The 20700-nt window shown below is 31.9% G+C and overlaps 1 protein-coding gene across 1 annotated transcript; it reads left to right on the forward strand.

The window, feature by feature from the left end:
- The first annotated feature begins 11835 nt into the window (after nucleotides 1-11835).
- LOC126697362 (deaminated glutathione amidase, chloroplastic/cytosolic) lies at nucleotides 11836-18925 on the forward strand. The gene is made up of 9 exons (XM_050394336.1): nucleotides 11836-12123; nucleotides 13174-13310; nucleotides 13542-13670; nucleotides 14217-14275; nucleotides 15218-15330; nucleotides 15399-15491; nucleotides 15584-15686; nucleotides 16164-16246; nucleotides 18593-18925. Exons 1-9 carry the CDS (start codon nucleotides 11884-11886, stop codon nucleotides 18632-18634), a joined length of 999 nt encoding a protein of 332 aa, XP_050250293.1. The 5' UTR covers nucleotides 11836-11883; the 3' UTR covers nucleotides 18635-18925.
- The last annotated feature ends 1775 nt before the right edge of the window (nucleotides 18926-20700 follow it).

Consider the following 20700-nt stretch of genomic DNA (forward strand, 5'->3'; position numbering starts at 1 on the left):
AAGTTCCCTTTAAGAATATTTTTTGATATTTCCCTATCATTCTTTCCTTTTACCAATTTTATTTTTGGAATTTCCTTGAGCACGACGTATTACATGTTATACAGTGCTTTTTAATAAATATTTTCCAAGTTCATAAAAAAAAAAATATATATATATATATATATATGTATATATAGAATAATGTATGCCATTATTGCCATATCTTTTTTTTTTCTTTTTTTCTTTCATTTTTTGATAAATTCAATATTACAACAAGTAAAAAGAATTTTTATAAGAAAATGATGTGCCTGTCTTTGATCAGACTATTTCGTTCATTAATCACTTTGAAAATCTTATAAACGAACGTATTACATGTTATACAGTGCTTTTTAATAAATATTTTCCAAGTTCATAAAAAAAAAAATATATATATATATATATAGAATAATGTATGCCATTATTGCCATATCTTTTTTTTTTCTTTTTTTCTTTTCATTTTTTGATAAATTCAATATTACAACAAGTAAAAAGAATTTTTATAAGAAAATGATGTGCCTGTCTTTGATCAGACTATTTCGTTCATTAATCACTTTGAAAATCTTATAAACGAACAAAATTATTGAATGAATTTAGGATTTTCAGGTTTGCGTCATGTTTTAAACCAAAGAACCTATCATACAAGTTGATCACGCGGATTCACAATTTTTTTTTTTTGTCAGTAATGGAATTTTCATTAAACTTAATAATTAATAAGTCTATTACATCGTAGGCTAGCTTTGTCAGAAGCTATTATACTTTCCACCACAGACAGCGGATACAAAAAAATAACAAAAGAGTCTACACTGCTAGAACCAAGCTTGACCAACGCATCAACACATTGGTTGGCCTCCCTATATATGTGAACTATCTGCTTGTTGGGGGTCTCGCTCAGCAGGTTCCTGCAATCAGTTAGTAATGGTTCCATTAACAAGTTGGCAGTATTATTATTCATCAACAAAACAACACTCAATGCATCCATCTCAATAATTAGATTATTAAGACTCATCTCCTTGGCTAATAGAAGCCCATCTCTTAAAGCCCACAATTCTGCCATACAACTATTGGAGCACCCAGGAGGCCTTGCATAGCCTTTCAACCATTGCCCATCATGATATTTGATGACACCACCACCACCAGCACGTCCAGTGCTCCCAATAGCAGACCCATCTGTGTTTAACTTCACCCATCCCATTGGAGGCTTCTCCCAACCCACTTCAATAACAATTTTAGCTTTAGGCAGCTTGGCATTCCTTCCAACAGAGAAAAATTCAGCACTATCTTTAATGCTCTTCTTCTAATATGACCGCTCCTACTTGTCTGTCCTGAAAACGTAATTATTTCTATGTAGCCATAAATTCCACTCCTATGGGAAACAAAATTTTCCAAGGGATACCCATCAACCTAGATATAATATCTGATTCACAATTTTTTATTATAATCAATTATGATTATGGAACTATTTTTATTATGCACTAATTAAAACACGTTGACCATTGAGAAAAATATGATGTCCCCATAGCCCATTGTATCATATAACACATTCCTGTATCTTGACCCACCGGTTTGCAGTTGGCACACCTGTACCATAAATTATGTTGCTTAACTCTGGGACACCACACGTGACCCTCATGTTATTCTGCAAACCACATTTGAGGCTACAAATACATTGAGAAGACATGGAAAATGATTTGTCACAACTCCTAAATTATAGTGTAACTTAAAAAGGAACTATTGCAAAAAAATAAAAAAATAAAATCAATTGGTTGGATCAATGAATCACAACAGTGTTTTCCCCCCCTAATGAACACATATAAATGATTTGTGAACAGCTTAGGTTTTTTTTTTTTCAAATGTGAATTGAGTATTAAAATTATTGTCTTTCTAATTCTATCATTTTCATTAACCAAAAAAGAAGTGTAACCTTCACAACATTTTTACAATATTTTAATAATAAATCATAAGTGATAAGTTATTATTGATTATAATTTGAATTCATAACTTCAATTTTTTTTTTTTTTTTTTTTTTTTTTTTGCCTACTCATAATAACCAATAACAATCTACCATTTAGGATTTGTTATGAAAGGTGGGTTCCAATTAACTCAATTGGTAAAATCTCTAATGGTTAAATAAGAAATTTGAAGTTCAATTCTTGCCTACACTAAAAACCAATTGATGTCTTAGTCTAATAATAAATAGCTATCATTAGGAGCAAACGCCATAGGTTAAAACTTTCTTAACAAAAAAAAAATATATATATATATATATATATATTGTGAAAATATTGTGAAAAATGTTGAGTATTTTAGCATTTTAGCATTTTTCTCAACTAAAATGATCATTGACAGAATGTGGGAGAACAAGGCTCTCACATTGCCTGTTTAGTTAGTATAATTATATGTGGACAAATGAGCCATTTTCTCTTCCACAAGTTCATATAATAGGAACAGTTCGACTTCAACCTTTTATTTGGTTACCAATTACATGGAAACATCATATTCTTCATGTCCAAAATATTTTGGACAGCTTTAAACATGCTTGAACTTTTTTTAAATGGTTTTAAATTTCCTAACATGCTCAAGATTAAGCTGTCGAATATCACCTTTTAAGTTGTATAGCAGATGTTAAACAAAACTCTATTTTGCACGTGTATAAAACAAACAAAAATTGGCTCTTTATTACTTACCTATTTTCTACATTATTTCTTTCTCAAAAAAAAAAAAAACAAAAAAAGGGATTCTACATTATTTCTAAATATGCACAACAAATTTATCATGAGGATTATTTTATAGTTTTTTTTTTTTTTTTAGAAACTTTATAGATATTACTATATGATAAAATTTGAAATTTATAGAGTTTTTTTTTTTTTTTTTTTTTTGAGACAGAGAAATTTATAGAGTTTGTTTCATCATGATTGTTTTTTACCATTGAAACAAGATACTAAATGAATTTCTTTTTGGTGTAGGCATGATTAGAACTCTACCCTTGTTCAACCAAGACTTTACCAACCACTTTCTAAAAAAAAAAAAAAAAAAAACCTTTACCAAACAAGTTAACTAAAAGCTATTTATAATGAGTATTTAAACTACCGTCACAACCATTAATAGTTTTTTTTTTTTTTTAAGATATTACTATATGATTAAACTTTTAGGCTCTGCTTGGGAGGAGGGAATAGAATGGAATGGAATGAAAATAATATTTTTAGAATATTCTTCCCTCCCTCTTGCTTGGGAGTTTTAACGGAGGGAATGAACTTTTCATTCCCTTGTTTGCGAGTTTAGATGGGAGGGAATGGAATGGTTAAGAGGGAATACTCATTCCCTTCTAAGCCCTCAAAATCTCAAATTTTTATTCCCCCCAAATTGGGAGGAATAGGAGGGAATGGATTTAGGTTTAATGAAAATTTTATTGAAATTCCTAAATTACCCCTTGAATCTTAGCCCTCTGTATTCTCAACCAAACCAGCCGTACCAATATTTTTGCTCTCTCTTTGTTGCTCCTTTCTCACGCTGTTGCTAATCACAACCAGCCGTACCAATATTTTTGCTATCTCTTTGCTGCTCCTTTCTCACGCTGCTGCTAATCCCAACTGTGAGTTTTTCAATTGTTTTGATTTCATTGATTTATTTACTATTAAAAAGTTTTTCAATTGTTTTGCTTTCATTGTTTCAATTGTTTTGTTTTGCTTTTTTTTTTTTCCTTTCATTCCCCTGTATTCAGTATGCTGGAACAGGGTACATATTCTGTAAGTTACGTGAAACAACCATGTGATATGACTAGATTGTAGTGGTGGCTTGCTGAACACCTGTTTGAACAGGTTTAAATTGCTTATTTGCTTATTGGCCTGAGAATTTAGTCATACCAGTTGTATATATCAACAAACACAACACAAAAAAAAAATATGTATATATATATATATATATTTATATACTCCCATTGTTTGAATCTCCCCAATTTACTTGTTTATGTTGAGCTAGGCATAAAAGCATGTAGACGCAACCAGCATTTAAAGCTATAGTTTTAACATTCCATCAGAAGAGTCATGCTAAACTGTTGAAGCAAAATCCGATACTGAAACATAGTGAAAGTTTGTACATGCAATGAAAATCAATTTGCTTCATCTAGTTTTATGTTGACGCTGCTATCACTGTAGATGGAAGAAGAAAATTTACTTTTTGTCTTGTCATCCCCTTTTTGTCCTGTTATCCCCTTTTTGTCTTTTTATTTTGGTCTCTTGAGAAAGAATGACATGTCTCGAACCAAAGGATTTAAGAGGCAGAATCCAAAGTGTTGAAATTGCTTGAATTTTAAATGCTATCTTGCATGAATTGTGAAAGAAAATGGCAAGGAACAACACCGACTTGAACTATATTCATGCATAGTCGAAATGTTTGACTCCATAGGCAATAAATGAAAGCATGACTATGTTAGAAAGTATGCAATTCAACATGTAAGCTTGCGTGAAGAAACACAACACTCATGCATTAAATGTTGCATGGATTGCTTGGCCACTATTGTTGACTTCCTTAACAATAGAAGTCTCTCATGTGCTGAAATTTTTGATATTTCGGCTGAACATCAAGCTATAAATAGATGTGAGGAAGAGATAGTTCCTGCGTGAGACAGAGAGATAGAAAAGAACTTCTTTTGTGTGTGCACCAGAGTTAGGAAGTTGATGTGTCTTGCAATTTGTCTAAATACAATAGGGTGTTCTCTATTTTTTTGCTCCATTATGTGTGCTTTAATTCCTATCATTGTCTTTTGTGTTAATGAATGCTAATGTTTATAGTTAAACAGTTTTATTTTTAAATTAGTTGTAACACATTCATAATTAGTTAGACTAATAACGTAAATATTTTTTTAGAAAATGTGCCCATAATTTTTTAAGTTGGACTGATAACATAACTATTTTTTTACATAGATGGATTTGAATGATGAGGTACTTAAGATCATAATTTTTTCGGACTTTATGCGAAAACTAGCCTTGGCTCATGCTGCATGCTGTTATTTGTGTTACATTATCCATCAAAGGCAACGACTAAAAAGAAGACGTGTTACCCACATTCCTACACAATCAACCATAGAAAAACAAAAAGTTCGTGATGAAATAATGTCTCAACTTAGGAATAGTGAAAAATGCTATGATGTAATACACATGGGTCCACAAGCTTTTCAAGATTTGTGTGACATTTTGTGGAGAGATGGTGATCTTCAAGACACACAGCGTGCCACAGTTGAAGAACAAGTTGGCAAGTTTCTTCACATGCTAGCACATAATCAGACGCATCGTACAATGTCCTTCTTTTTTTGTTATTCCCGTGAGACCATTAGTCGCCATTTTCATAACGCGTTAAGATCAATAATTATGTTAGAGGATCAATTCCTTCGACAACCTGATGGAACCCAAGTGCCACTTGAAATACTATAAAGTAGTAGGTTCAACCCATATTTTAAGGTAAATATATCATGCATATAATTTATATTTGATAGTAGTTTAGTACAAATGTATTTTAAGATTAATATTTTTGAGAGATAATGTTAATCTCAGGATTGTATTGGGGCACTTGATGGAACACATGTTCGTGTCAAAATGTCTAATGAGGATGCACCAAGATATCGGGGTAGGAAGGGTTACACAACACAAAATGTGTTGGCAGCATGCTTATTTGATTTAAAATTCACATATGCATTACCAGGTTGGGAAGGAACTACTTCAGATTCAAGAATAATAAAGAATGCTTTAACTAGAAACGATAACTTGAAAATCTCACAAGGTAAATTTAATTCAAATACGTATTAGGGTGTATTCTTTATAATTAAAAAATTTGTAGTATATAATTAATTGTTGTTATTGTTTATTAGGTAAATATTATCTTGTTGATGCGGGATACATGAATAGAAGTCGTCTGATTGCATCTTATAGGGGAGTGCGTTATCATTTAAAAGAGTACTCTGTTCGTTCCCCTGAAAATGCTAAAGAATTGTTTAATTTGCAACATGCATCATTGCGCACTGCTATTGAAAGAGCATTTGGTGTACTTAAAAAGAGATTTCCTATCATAGCAAGTACTACAGAGCCTAATTATTGTGTTGACACACAAAATGAAATCATTTTAGCATAATCCTGATGAAAGTCTTATTGCTGAAGTTGATGAAGAGGTTTTGCATTCTCATCGTAAACATTTGGCCCCTACTTCAAGAGAAGATGATGAGGATGCTAGGCAAGGAGATATTATAAGAGATTTTATAACATTAGCCATGTGGCAAAACTATGTCCAAATGTGATAGCTTTTGGGTTTATTGTTGTCATATCGTTTAAGACTATGCTATGTTTCAATTACTTAGACCTAAAAGTTACACAAATTTCTCTTTTCATTTTGATATTGCTTTCTATCTTTTGATAATTAATATTAATATTTACACAATATTTTATATGTGTTTTTTGTCCTGTTAATTATAGCATGGGTAAGATATCAAAGAAGAATGGTGGAGATCCAAGCAAAGAAGTACAATGGAGTAGTGTTATGGATGATGCTTTAGTGGATACTTTTTTACATCAGGTGATCATAGGTGGTAGAGTTAATGGAACTTTTACCTCTCAGGCATATGATGACATAGTGAAAGAGTTGGTTGAAAAATTTAACATGGAGATTAACAAGGATAAGGTGAAAAATTGACAGAAGACACTGAAGAAGAATTTTCATGAATGCTATGACATATTTAAAAATGGATTGAGTGGTTTTGGATGGAATGATTCTTTAAATATGTGGACAGCTGAACTAGAAGTTTGGGAGCCACTTATAGCGGTAAATTACCATTTTTTGTGAGTTTAATTTTGTATTACATAATTATATATGTTGTTTAACCAGTTGTATTGGTTTGTAACAATCTAAACCTGCAGCCAATAAGTGGATGACAACACCTATACCTAACTACTCTAAGATGACACAACTTTGGGCTAAAGATAAAGCAAAAGGTGATCATGCAGAAACTGCAAAGGAGAAACGTGCTAGGTATGCTGCATCTACCACTATTGATGAGATTGATAATTTGATATCTCAAAATGAAGTTTCTTTGGAGAACTTTGAAGTGGAAGATGATCAGAGGTCACCAGAAATTAATGTTGCACGTTCTTGAATGTCATCACAAGATGCAATGTCTTCTAAAAGCAAGAAAAGACGACTAGCAGAAGATGATGAACTCGGGAATGTAATTTCCCAGTCATTTGATAATGTATCAAAGGCAATTGATAGGGCGACTGAGGTTATGACAAAGTGCTTTTCAAAGTCATATGGAGCAGAAGTTCACACAGCTTTGGGCATATTGGACTTAGATCCAATATCAAAAACTGAAGCCTACATATTTTTGATGGAAAATCCAACATATAAGGAGATGTTCTTTGGTTGCCCAGATCATGAGCGCAAATGTGTCTTATTGACATTGATGTCTAGGTCTAAAAATTAAAAAAGTATGGGATTTTTTGGCCAACCTGAGTTTTGGAATGGATTATGTTATTTTGTTTTGTTTTAGCAAGACTCATTACTGGAGTTTTTTTTTTTTTTTTTTTTTTTTTTTTTTTTTTTTTTTTTTTTAAGATATTTGTTTGCATTGTTAGAGAATATTTATTTTGTTAAGAATTAATATGTGATTCGTGAATTGCTTTACAACATAGAAATATACATAACTTGTTTTTTAGCTACAATAAAATTTTCTTTTTTCCTTAAACTATAATTATTTTAGTTTTATATCAGGAAATTGATTTGTTAATAGTTCTATCACCTCTGGTCTTAGCATGATGCAATCTATTCACCTTGAAAAACTATATTGTAATTCAATAATTTAACACAGACCCAATTATGGCTAACTAGTTTCACATCATCCACTAAATTCTAAACATTTCAAAGTAATTATAAGTTCTCATTGATTATTTTTATGTTTTTTAAAATAAGGGGTATAATAGTAATGTTATTATAAAATGATTTCATTCCATTCCTTCCAATGTCACTTCCAAACGGGGTTACTTACTTTCCATTTCATTCCATTCCTTTATTTTATAACATCCAAACACGATTTTTAAATTTCATTCCATTCCATTCCATTCAATTCCATTCCATTCCTTTAATGATCATTTCATTCCATTCCTTTATAAACTCCCAAGCAAAGCCTTATGCAGTTTGTTCCATGTAGATGGTTTAGAAAGAGACGAAATGAGAATATTCCCCACGCACTCTTAAAAAAAAAAAGAATATTCCCCACGCATAATAACAAGAGGTCCTTCAAGCTAATTGTGAGTTGTAAAAACATCCACATCCGTGGAGCTAAAAATATAGCAATTTGGCATTTACAAAAGTCATTTTATTTATTTTACCTCTTCACACCCAATATCAAATGGATCTATATTTTTAGCTATTTGATTAAAATAATACAAATAACACATTAGAATAATAATAAAAACATCCACAGCAAAAAAAAAAAAAAAAAAAAACCAACCCAAATCCTCAATCTTTTTTCTCAACCTAGACCAAACAAAATCACCAATCACAAACAAAATCAAAAATCACCAACACAACACAAACACAGCATGGGTCAACAGAAGGGGTGGGTCGGCGGAAACCCAGCACAAACACAAACACAAACCCAACACAAACCAGAGACAAACCCAAAAATCAAGCTCCAACAAAACAAATGAAGATGAAGATCCAACAGAACAGACCAACGATAGGGCTTGAAGAGATAGGTCTCGACGAGATGGGTTAAGGGAGATGGGGTTTCAGTGAGATGGGTTTGGGGAGATAGGGTCTCGGCGGTAGGCGAGCTGGCCGGTGAGCTAAGGGACGAGGGAGACGAGGGAGGCACTAGACGGCTAAAGAGAGAGAGAGAGAGAAGGAAAAAAAGAAGAAGAGAAGCCGGAGAGAGAAGGGAAAAGAAAGAAAAGAGAAAATATTTTTTTAATGAGATAAGAGAAAGAAGTTTAGTAAAATATATATATATATATATATATATATATATAAATATATATATTTAGCTTCTTCCTATAGTGCACAACCATTTATGGTTGTACACTATAGCAAGAAGCTAAAATTTTTTACCTATGGCACCACTACTGCAGCATGCATTTTAAGTATTGGTGGTGCTAAAAATAGCTATATAGCTATTTAGCATCACTATTATCTAAATCTAAGAACAAAATTAACATCCCAAACATTAATGGAAAATATTAATTCTTTAATTTTTTCGATAATGCCATCTCTTGCCAATTTATACTAACTTTATAGTAGCAAGGTCTTATTTAATTGTCATTATCATATTCCTCATATATCCTTCACTGATCGACACTGAACTAATTTTTTTTTTTTTTTTTTTTTTTTGAGAAGAACCTAAAAGTTATTTTATTCTACTATTATAAATAGCATATTTTTGATCGACACTGAACTATTTTTTTTTTTTTTTTTTTGAGAAGAACCTAAAAGTTATTTTATTCTACTATTATAAATAGCATATTTTTATCAAAAGTTTTATAAGTTAATAATTGGTATTATTTGGTATTTTCAGTAAAAATGTCCAAGATTCAAATCTTTACTTCCAACTATTAAATAATACTCGTATGTATGTATATATATATATACATGATGAAAAAGAAAAAGAAAAAGAAAAGTCTACTGTATATTTTAAACCCGTGTAATAACTATCTTATGTGCCTTCAAAGCTCGCATTTAGAGAGGGAGAGTAACAATCTCATAAAAAATTATATTGTTACACTTTTTGTATCTTAAATTTGCCTAGATTGAGGGCTTTGCCAATTTCTAAGGAGAGGATAAATAATATTCATTTTCTATTAAAAAAAATTTAATATAAAAATATAAAATAATACTTTTGGTTCTTAAATTTGGGTTAGGTCATATTTTAGTCCATGAAATCAAAGGGACTAAATTTCAATTTACACCTTTAAAGCTTGCAAAATTGGTCTCAATGGTCTTCTTCTAAAAAAAAAAAAATTTAAAGTTTGCAATAATTTTGATTTTGATCCTTAAAGTTTTAAAATTTGGATTTGTGCCCTAACGTTATATATTGTCTGGATTTAAGCCCTTCCATCCATGCAATGTGATGAGGTGTCTGTTAAATGCTATCTCAACTAATAATGATGTAGTGTTGTGAATTTTAATTTTGAAACATTAGAGAGTAAAATCAAAATTATCCCAAATTAAGCATTTAAATTACAAATTAGTTCTCCCCTCAAAAAAATTACAAATTAATCAAAATAATGTCCAACATGGTTTTGATAGGTTTCAAAATGATGTAGTTTTGAATAATAAAAAACAAAGTTATTTTTTAGCTTAGTTGACATTTAATTGGCACTCATCATGGTGTATTGATAGAAGGACTCAAATCCAAATGATATGTAATTTTAGGGCTATGGATCCAAATTTTTAAAATTTGAGAGGCAAAATTAAAATTGCCCAAAACTTTTAAGGATGAAAAATGCAATTTAAACAACTAAAAACTTCATCTTTAGTTTTTTAAAAATTGTAAACTTATGACTTATCAAATTATTAGAGGTGGCAATATATTAAAAATAAGTTTGTGTCTTTTTGTCTATTGAAATTTTATTTAATTTTGTGTATAAAAGTGTTTACTAATTCTTAAATTTTATTAAAATTAATTTTAAACGTTCAATTTAAAGTTAATTCGACTTGATACAACCTATCTGACTCAACTCACAATAAGATTAATGGTTGGATGGTCTTTCATATATAAATAAAATGATTTTAGGTAGATGGTCTTCCATATATAAAAAATTTGAAGGATTTGGGTTTAGAAAATGTTTTTTTTTTTTTAGGTGGTCCCAAATTCGATTTATTATTATAATTCTTGTTTTCGTGGTAAAATTTGACAAAGTTATGTGATACTTAGCTATAACAAAAAAAAAAAAAAAAACAAACTATTACAAAAAATTACAGAATTGCTAAATTGCTATGTTTACAAATTTTGTAAGACTAAAGGCACATTTAGTAGACTGTAATAGACACTGTAATGTAATAGATATTCCTATGACATAACTATTTGGTTGTTTGGTTATGTTTTTATTACAATGAATAGTTATCCCTTATGAATAGCTATTCTTCAAAATAAGGAATAACTATTCTTTATCAAAAGTACTGAATATCTATTCCTTCAACTTATATAATAACTTTTTAAAAAAATTTCCTAAAAAGCCATTAGTTGCCACATCTTCAAAATGAAAAAAAAAAAAAATTTCCTTCTTGTTAATTATTAGCTCTATTTTGAATACCCTAAAATAAGTGTATTTTAAGAAATTTGACTTAAAAATGATTTAATTACACATTTTTTTTATATTCTACTAAATTGTGGATGCATATTAGGATTCTATTCCTAAATGGTCACTAAACTAATAAATAGTAATACTTATTGTTAATTATTAGCTCTATTTTGAACACCCTAAAATAAGTGTATTTTAGGAAATTTGACTTAAAAATAATTTAATTACACATTTTTTTTATACTTTACTAAATTGTGGATGCATATTCAAGATTCTATTCCTAAATGGTCACTAAACTAATAAATAGTAATATCTATTACATTCAAACTTAATGTATTCCTCGTAATATGTACCAAATGTGTCATAAAATATATATATATATATATATATTTCAGGGTCTAAAATAAATACTTGGTCCAAATTTTAGACACCAATAAAATATTTTCACCCGAAGTAAAAACAAGTGAAATGATAGATATAGCAAAAAATAAAGGGCCATTTAGCAAAAACACAGAAAAACTCCAAAACACCGGTCGTCTTCTAACATTAACATGAGCCTAAATAGCGGCTTTCCTTCACTGAGAAAACAATGCCAATTTGTAGTAATTGGCTTCACCTCACGCCAAACAAGTTCTACGCTCACACCCTCCTCGTTGGCTTCACCCATCGACACGTCATCACTCCCACACGCTCCCGCTGTTTCGCACGTGCGGTCACCTCCGAGTCAGCCATGGCCGCCGCTTCTAACTCAGTCCGAGTCGCCGCCGCTCAGATGACCTCCGTCAACGACCTCACCGTTAACTTTGCCACCTGTTCGAGCCTCGTCAAAGTAAAACTAACTACCCTCTCACTCAAGTCAATTTTTGTTTTTCCTCTGTAACCGCGATCCTAACTTGCGTGTTTGATTTTCCTATTTCTTATTGATTTTTTTTCATGCTAATTTTATTTTACTGGCTATAAAAAAAACGGTTCGAATTTATTTGATTCAGCTCACAATAATTTCTCCTTGATTTATTTTGTTGTTAAGTTTAAATAACAATTGCTAATTGCAAATTTGTGAATTATTTTGCTAAGAAATATTTTTAAAACTGTGAACTTATGAGGAAACTATTGCAAATTTGTGAATAATAAGAAGGATTATAAAAGAGAACGATGTTTTAAAAATGGGGAGTTATGATTAGTGGATCCGGTTAACGGGTTTAGAAAAGTTTTGATACTACTTTCACAGATAATATTAAAATTGTCAAAAAAATTAGTTAGCTTTTTTTTCTTTTTCCATAAAATTTGTTTTAAAAATATTTTATAAACCCATGCCTTTAGGGCATTTGTTACTTTTTCTCATGATTAATACCTTGAATCAAAAGGCTTTAAGTTTTGCCTCTAAACAAAATTGATGTCATTATAGTGTGGCATGAGGGCTTGGCTTTGTGTTAGAGAGGTTAAGCTGTTGAAGAAATCGTTAATATACAGTTTGTTCAAGTACATTTGGTTTTTTTTTTTTTTTTTGCTGTATTATGTTGTATCATTATACAGTTTGTGCACTGTAAACTTGTTTGTTGATGATACTGCATTATATAAAAGCCAACATTTGGCATTCAAGTAAGCATCAGTATTGGAATTTTCAAGTCAACACCAACAGATTCATTCATAATAAAGTGACTAAATTTTTCACTGGCCGTCAACCTAATTTTCCATGCTTGGGACTGGGCACCGAACGCCAACTGATACTCTGTTAATTTTATATATAACTGGCCACTGGTTAAGGTTTAGGTACTTTTTAATTTTCTTTTATGTTATATGGTTTCTATTGATTCTATTCCATGTTAAATTTATATAGTTCTTTTTTTAATGTTTAATTTAAGGGTTTCTTTATGCAAAGGAAGCAGTGTCGGCCGGGGCGAAATTGCTTTGCCTCCCTGAAGCCTTCTCTTATGTGGGTGCGAGGGATGGCGATAGTGTCAAGATTGCAGAACCTTTAGATGGACCAATTATGCAAAGATACTGCTCTCTAGCAAGGTGGGAAACCCAGGCCCTCCTTTCGCAGTTTACTAAACTTATATTTGTACACTTTTCTGGTTGGAATCATTTTGATAATTCTTTAGTGTTCATTCTTGAAATGAGGTTATAGTTGTCAATCACGTCCTCTTTCTTTCCCTTCTTTTATCATTCTTGAGTAGGAAGCAATGGGCTTTTGAAAGATTTCTTTGCTCCTGTAACTAACTTATGGTCTGTCATGCATCATTACAGAGAATCCAGCATTTGGTTGTCACTTGGAGGCTTCCAGGAAAAAGGATCTGACGATGAACACCTGCATAACACGCATGTTGTGATTGATGATACTGGGAACATTAGAAGCACTTATCGCAAGATACACTTGTAAGATAATTAATCTTGTGTTTTAGAGGGCTTTTTTTTTGGTTCATTTCCAGTCATTCCTTATCATTGAACTGTCATTATATAGATTTTTTTTGGTTTAAGATAGTTCTAATTTGAGTTTGCTGAAATGTTCTTTTATATTTTCTTCCCCTTGGTGAAATGTTAGCCGTTCCTTAACAATGCACACATGTTTGGTTTGACAGGAATGCCTTGCACATATTTTTTACATGGTTCTGTTATTCTCTCTCTGTCTCTCTCTGTCTCTGTCTCTGGAAATGTCTGGGAATTGGAAGCAATTATCAAGTTGAAAGAATATAATTCATGTTAACTTTCCTTGAGTTAAAATGCCAAGTGCAATCCTTGTGTTTAGTTGCCACCATACCTCCCAATATTGGGGATCAAAACCCATTGCCTCCATCTATTCAAATTAACAAGAGCAATGTCTCCTTGCATAAATTTCATTCTGTGATTGTGCTGCCTGTGTTTATCATGATATAATTTTGTCAACATTGTAATTTAAATGAAATATTTACTTTCTGTTTTTAGGTTTGATGTGGATGTTCCTGGCGGAAGAGTATACAAGGAAAGTAGCTTTACAGAAGCAGGTAAATTTAATAAATAAATAAATGAAAAAGCCTTATGTACCCATCTGTTTCCATATGGTTGTTGTTAAATAAAATTTTTTTGAGCTGAATCCTTTTAATATCAGTATCTTCTGATCTTGAGTGCTTGCAAATCTATGATAAGCTAAAGGCATACCTTCTCGTTAATTTGGATAAAATCTTCAAGTCTTCTTGTTTCTTGGTTCTATCTATTTTTTTGCCTTTTGAATAATTTTCTTATATGGTTTGTTAACCATATTTTCAGGGATCAGTTCTTTACTCATAACTCACCATGTGATCCATGTATTAATTACAGGAAGTATAGACTACTGTAGTACTACTTAGTTTTTTTTTTTTGGGGGGGGGGTGGGGGGGTGGGAATGGGGGTGGAGAGGGGGAGAGAGGTTAGTATAGTATGTGTGAACTTGCTATATATTGTTGGGTTTATTTCTTAATAGCTGAAAGTTTAAGGAAATTGGTTCTCCAACATTGTAACAAAGTCTCTTTTTTTTTTCTTTTTCTTTTTTGGTAAAGTAACAAAGTTTAGTTATGTATGATGTATTTGGTTCTAGTCTTGGAAGCTTCTCATTTCAGAAATTATTTTGGTATTATGTTTCTACTTATTTTTTTGGGATCCACATGCTGTTTCCTGCTGCATTTTGTGGGATGAAGGTGTTAGTGTGTGTGACCTTGATATACATTGTTCGAATTACCTAGTGGCTTAATATTCTTTTGAGATAGGTAGATAGTGGGGGAGAGGAGGTGGGGTACAAACCACTAACAATGCCACTACCACTGGGCTATCACTTGAACCCTAATGGCTTAAAATTTTGGACAATCTGTATTGTAATGCTAAAAAAATGTTCACATTTTCAGATTTTTTGTTGTTGTTGTTTGTTTCCCTTTTTTGGCATCTAAATAACTAAAGCTATAATATGTCTTTAGGGAAGGATATTGTTGCTGTAGACAGCCCCATCGGACGTTTGGGTCTGACAGTTTGCTATGATTTAAGATTCCCAGAGATTTACCAGCAGCTTAGGTTCCAGCATGATGCACAGGTACAAATGGATTTTTTAGCTTTGTAGTTTAATGGCTTGTGTTGAATCTAACACTTGCAAAACTGCAGGTTCTATTGGTACCTTCAGCTTTCACTAAAGTAACTGGTGAGGCTCACTGGGAGATTCTTCTCCGTGCTCGTGCAATTGAAACTCAATGCTATGTATGGAATCCATTTTCATCTCCAGTATCAGAAAAATATTTTGTTAGAGCGTCATTAAGATCTAGTGAATGATGTCTTGAATGCATTATCAGGTCATAGCTGCCGCACAAGCTGGAAAGAACAATGATAAAAGAGAAAGCTATGGTGACTCCTTAATTATTGATCCATGGGGAACTGTAGTTGGTCGACTTCCCGGTGAGTTCCCTATGTACATTCTGAAGCTTCACTTCTGATTGATGCTGCTACTCAATAAAACTGGAAGTTTTGATCTTTCATCAATTAACTGTTATAATAACTCCCTGCGTGCGTGTGCATATGTGTGTGTAATTGCTAAGCCAGTTGGTTAACTAGCTGTATTGTTGACAAGTGTGGTTCATAGTGTAGATCACTCAAATAGATTAATTAGAATAGTTTTCAGATGTTCTATGTGAGATCTGCTCATTGGTAAGTTTAATATCACTGTATTCATCCTCCAAAATACAAGATGACGTCTTTGATGCTTATTCTTGGAGCAATTGTCTCTTCCCAAAAATCACAAACTTTTATATGTGAATTTATTTTACAGAAAAATACTATATTTTCTGGTGTCACATTGTTTTCATGCCTGTAGCATGAATACTAGCAGCCGCAGCAACATTAATGTTCACATTTGCTGCTATTTTTGTGTTTCAGATCGATTGTCAACTGGGATTGCTGTGGCCGATATTGATTTGTCCATAATTGATTCAGTGAGGGCAAAGATGCCAATTGCGAAGGTAAGCTCTATTTCTAAAAACGAGCCATGGTAAATAAGCAGAGCTGCAAAATCTATAATTGAGTAGATGACAGATGTCTTTTAACTTATAAGACAATTTTCTCCTAAACTTCTTTGAGCTCAAGTGGGATGGTTTAAAGTAACTGCCTAGCTGGTAATTCACTTGGAGTGGAAACTTTCTCTTTTTAGGTAGTTGTGGACTAGTTGCCCCATCGGGCACAATTATACTGCCCTAACACTAGGTGGATGTGATGTTGACAATAGGCCTGTATCCTTGAGGCTTCGTTTGGGAGTTCGTAAGAAAATGGAATAGAATGGAATGGAAATGATTATACAAGAATGGAAAGGAATAGAATTGAATGGAATGTATTTAAGTAAGGGAAATGAATGGAAAAGAATGAAATGGAATAGAATTAAGTAACCTTGATTGGATGTTTTAAAATAAAGGAATGAAAATGAATGGAATATAAGTAATCTTATTTGAGAGTAACATAGAGGGAATAAAATGAAATCATTTTATGACAATATTACTATTAGACCTCTATTTTAAAATAAATGGTTGAATATATAGGAGTATTTTGGAAGTTTTAGTAAAAAATTCATTAAATCTAATTCTATTCCCTCTCATTCCTCTCAATTTCGGAAGAATAAAAATTTGAGGTTTTAAGAGAATAGAGAGGAATGAGTGTTCCCTCATACCCATTCTATTTCCTCCCACTTAGGCTTTGTTTTGAAGTTCATAAGAGAATAGAATGAAATGAAATTGAATGAAATGATCACAAGAGAATGAAAAGGAATGAAATGTATTTAAATAAGGGAAATAAATGGAAAAGAATGGAATGAAATTAAGTAACCTTAATTAGATGTTTTAAAAGAAATGAATGAAAATGAACGGAATGTAAGTAATCTTGTTTGGGAGTAACATAAAAGGAATAGAATTGAATCGTTTTATGACAATATTACTATTAGACCGCTATTTTAAAATAAATAGTTAATATATAGAGGTATTTTGAGAGTTTTAGTAAAAAAGTCATTAAATCTAATTCTATTCCCTCCAATTCCTCCCAATTTTGGGAAGAATAAAAATTTGACATTTTAAGGGAATAGAGAAGAATGAGTGTTCCCTACTATAGCCATTCCATTCTCTTTCACTTAAATTCCCAAATTAGAAAATTGACTTTTCATTCCCTCCATTAAAACTCTCAAACAAGGGAAGGGAAGAATATTCTAAAATTATTTTTTTCATTCATTTCCATTCCCTCCTTCCAAATGAGGGCTGAAGCTAGAATGGTATTCTAACAAGTGTGTTTGATTGACATTGCGAGTACAAACACTAGAAATTTGGATCTTTACGGACTAATATTACTACTTCCTAACGTGCGTATCCAGAGCTCTTCGAGCACACAACTATTTCTCTGGATGTGTTTAGCATCCTCATCTCTCACACGCTAGGAAGAAGAATCCTTTAGGGGGCCCTAAAATACTAGTAAGGAGTTTTGAACCCAAGACGTCATGAGGTCTTAGGAACCATTAAACCAACCCCTTAAGCCTAGCCCAAGTTTATCATTGACCTGATATATTGAGCTTTGGATAGTAAACTCGAATGAATGCAAGGATGGCAATCGGGTGAGGCCATGAACCCCATTCTTCCAAGCAAGCTAGGCTATCCCCATCCTGTCCATGTCCATGTTCTGGGGATGAGTGGAACTCCTCCCGGCCCTGCAATGAAGAATAAAGCCTTGGAGCATTGGTCCCAACATGATTTGGATTTTGGACTCCTGCTTCATGTCCTGTCTAGTGCATTTGAACACTAGACGGAATTTTTGTCCTAAAGCCCCATCCTGCCTCACCTCACCTGATCACATTACCCAATCTTATAAATTTTTTATTTTTTATTTTTTATTTATAAATATAAAATATTTATATTGTTCAAAATAGTAATCACACACACGTCACACCCTAACATGTTAGAGAACTTTATATAAAAGGTCTCTTTTAGTGGAACCTGAACGATTCCTGTTAAATCGGCTTAAATTTCCATATTTTAAATGCATGTGCACCCACGTGCATGTCCTGGCTTCGTTAGTAGATGCTGGACTTGCGGGTGTGGACGTGCACATGCACGTGTGCACATCCTCGTGTGCATGCATATATACCTTTCTTCACATTCACAGTGAGACAGTGAGCTTTTTCTGAATGTGTGCGTAGTTTTCTAGTTTTATTCCCTCTAAAATAAAATTGTAGTTTTTATTTTATCAAGAAAACAAATATAGTTAATAAAAGTTTCCCTTCTGTTAATATATTTTTTTCATTAACTATAAACTTCTAATTGAATATCGTTCTTCAGCAACGGAAGCCCATTGATTTCTGGAAATCTGCATCTCTGTAAATTTTGGACATGGTCCTGTATCGCGGCAATCCAGATGGTACACGAGAGAACCATTTGAAGCTTTGTTGTACTTTTTATGTAAGATAGCACAACTACTTGCTTGAATTTATTGGGAGGATAATAATACTATTATGGGATCTAAATTTGCTAATAAGCCATGATTTCCTTCATCAGCGAGCTGTAACCTGATGTATGTTTAAACTTTAAGATTTGGATTATTGCTTTCTTATATTTTAAGGAGAAATTACTTATTATTTTAATTTTACAGTAATTGATGTGAGTTTTTCATTATCCTGTATTTTGTTAATTATAAACATAATGTATCATGCTATTGAACTCTAATCTAATTTTTTTTTTTTAAAAAAATTTCTAGAAAGAATTGTTGAAAGGTGAGAGTGTTTTCAAAACCCATTGATGCATATGTAATTTAGAAAATTTACCAATTAAAAGAAAATTATCTTGACGATTCCTTAAGAACAAATGAGATTTAAATGATCAACCAGCCCACAGTCACGAAATTGATAAACCCTTAAAGATGAATATCGTTTCTAGTACCATCACGGCATCACCTGTCGGGAGGCCCTGTAAATGCCTTTTTTTTTCTTCAAATAATAGGATTTAAGTCCATCACTTTCAATATATAGTGCTACAATTTAAAATAATTTATCTATATAATATTTAAAAACTAAAGTGTAGCATTTTGTTCCATTCAGTCTAATTCGGTCCCTTTTGGTCCATTTAGCTCTAGTTTGGTCTATTCGGTCAATTTCAGTTCACTTTAGTCCATTAGGTCCAGCTCAATCCATTCGGTTCAGTTCAGTCTAGTTCAGTCTATTTCGATCTAGTTCGGTCCATTCGGTCCACTTAAGTGATGCATCAAGAGGAGAGGCTTCTGTAAAAAGAGAAGTTGCTTCATTGACAATTATGCCACCTTCTTAGCGTAATGTTGGTAGGTTTTTAATAAAATTATATTTTTCTTAAGTTATTAAAGTCTTGTATTTTTTTTTCTTCTAATATAAGTGATGGTTTTATTTATATATGCTTCCTCTTTAGGTTATTCAAGACATATAAAGGATGAACCGTTTGTAAAAAGAACTAGAAATAAATCTCAACCATTTGTAAGTCTTGTATCTCGCATTATATAATAATTGAATCTATAATGCATTATGTTTCCTTAAATTATTATATAATGCACTAGACTTATGTATTCTAATTTCCGAACTAAGTTTTTCCCTATCAGGTTCACTAATACCACCACAGATGACTGGCAATGACCATGACATTAAAGTCCTAAGAATGAGCTCTAAGCTAGTCTATCCTCCTCAAAATGTAGCAGGGAATTCTTGTAAATGAGAGTCTCCCATCCTCCCATCCTTCCATGAAAATAAAATCTACTTCTTTTTTTGGTAAATAAAAGGTTAAGTAGATAAAATCTACTTTTGTACTATAGTATTACCCTAAGAGAATATTTCTGAAAGTGGATTAGTAGGTGCTTTCTGATTTCATTAATGTTACTTTCGGATATCTATCTTTAAAGACTGTCTTCCTTCTCAGCATTTGAATTTAACTTCACAGCATCATCCAAGTTGTGATTTATATAATTCCTTCATAAAGCTCAAATTCACATGGATGGCCTTACTTTCATTTCTAATACCAGTAACAGAGTTGGCCACACATATGCTGTAAGTGCAAATACCAACTCTGGCTAAAAAATATGGTGGCAGCCAACAGTAGTTGAAATAGCATTCTTTTATGGGTTTTACTATCGTAAGGGTGTACGTTAGTAAATCATTTTAAGAAAAATTTATGGAAAAATGTAAAAGTGATTAACTGTTTTGACAGCTTTTTTAGCTCTTCATAAAAACTTTCTTGAAATGGATGATTAATGTATACTCTAAAGATATACATTAATCGGAACCTTCTTTTATTAGAATTATACATATCATGAATCAATCAATTCCATGGAATGTAAAGGAAGAAAGTCATTTTGCAGATAAGTTACAACATTTCTGTCTAAAGTTAACTTGTTTGTTTATATAAAGTTTTTTAAATTCTGACTTTTTCTA

This window comes from Quercus robur, chromosome 8, assembly GCF_932294415.1.
Source record: "Quercus robur chromosome 8, dhQueRobu3.1, whole genome shotgun sequence".
Taxonomy (NCBI): domain Eukaryota; kingdom Viridiplantae; phylum Streptophyta; class Magnoliopsida; order Fagales; family Fagaceae; genus Quercus; species Quercus robur.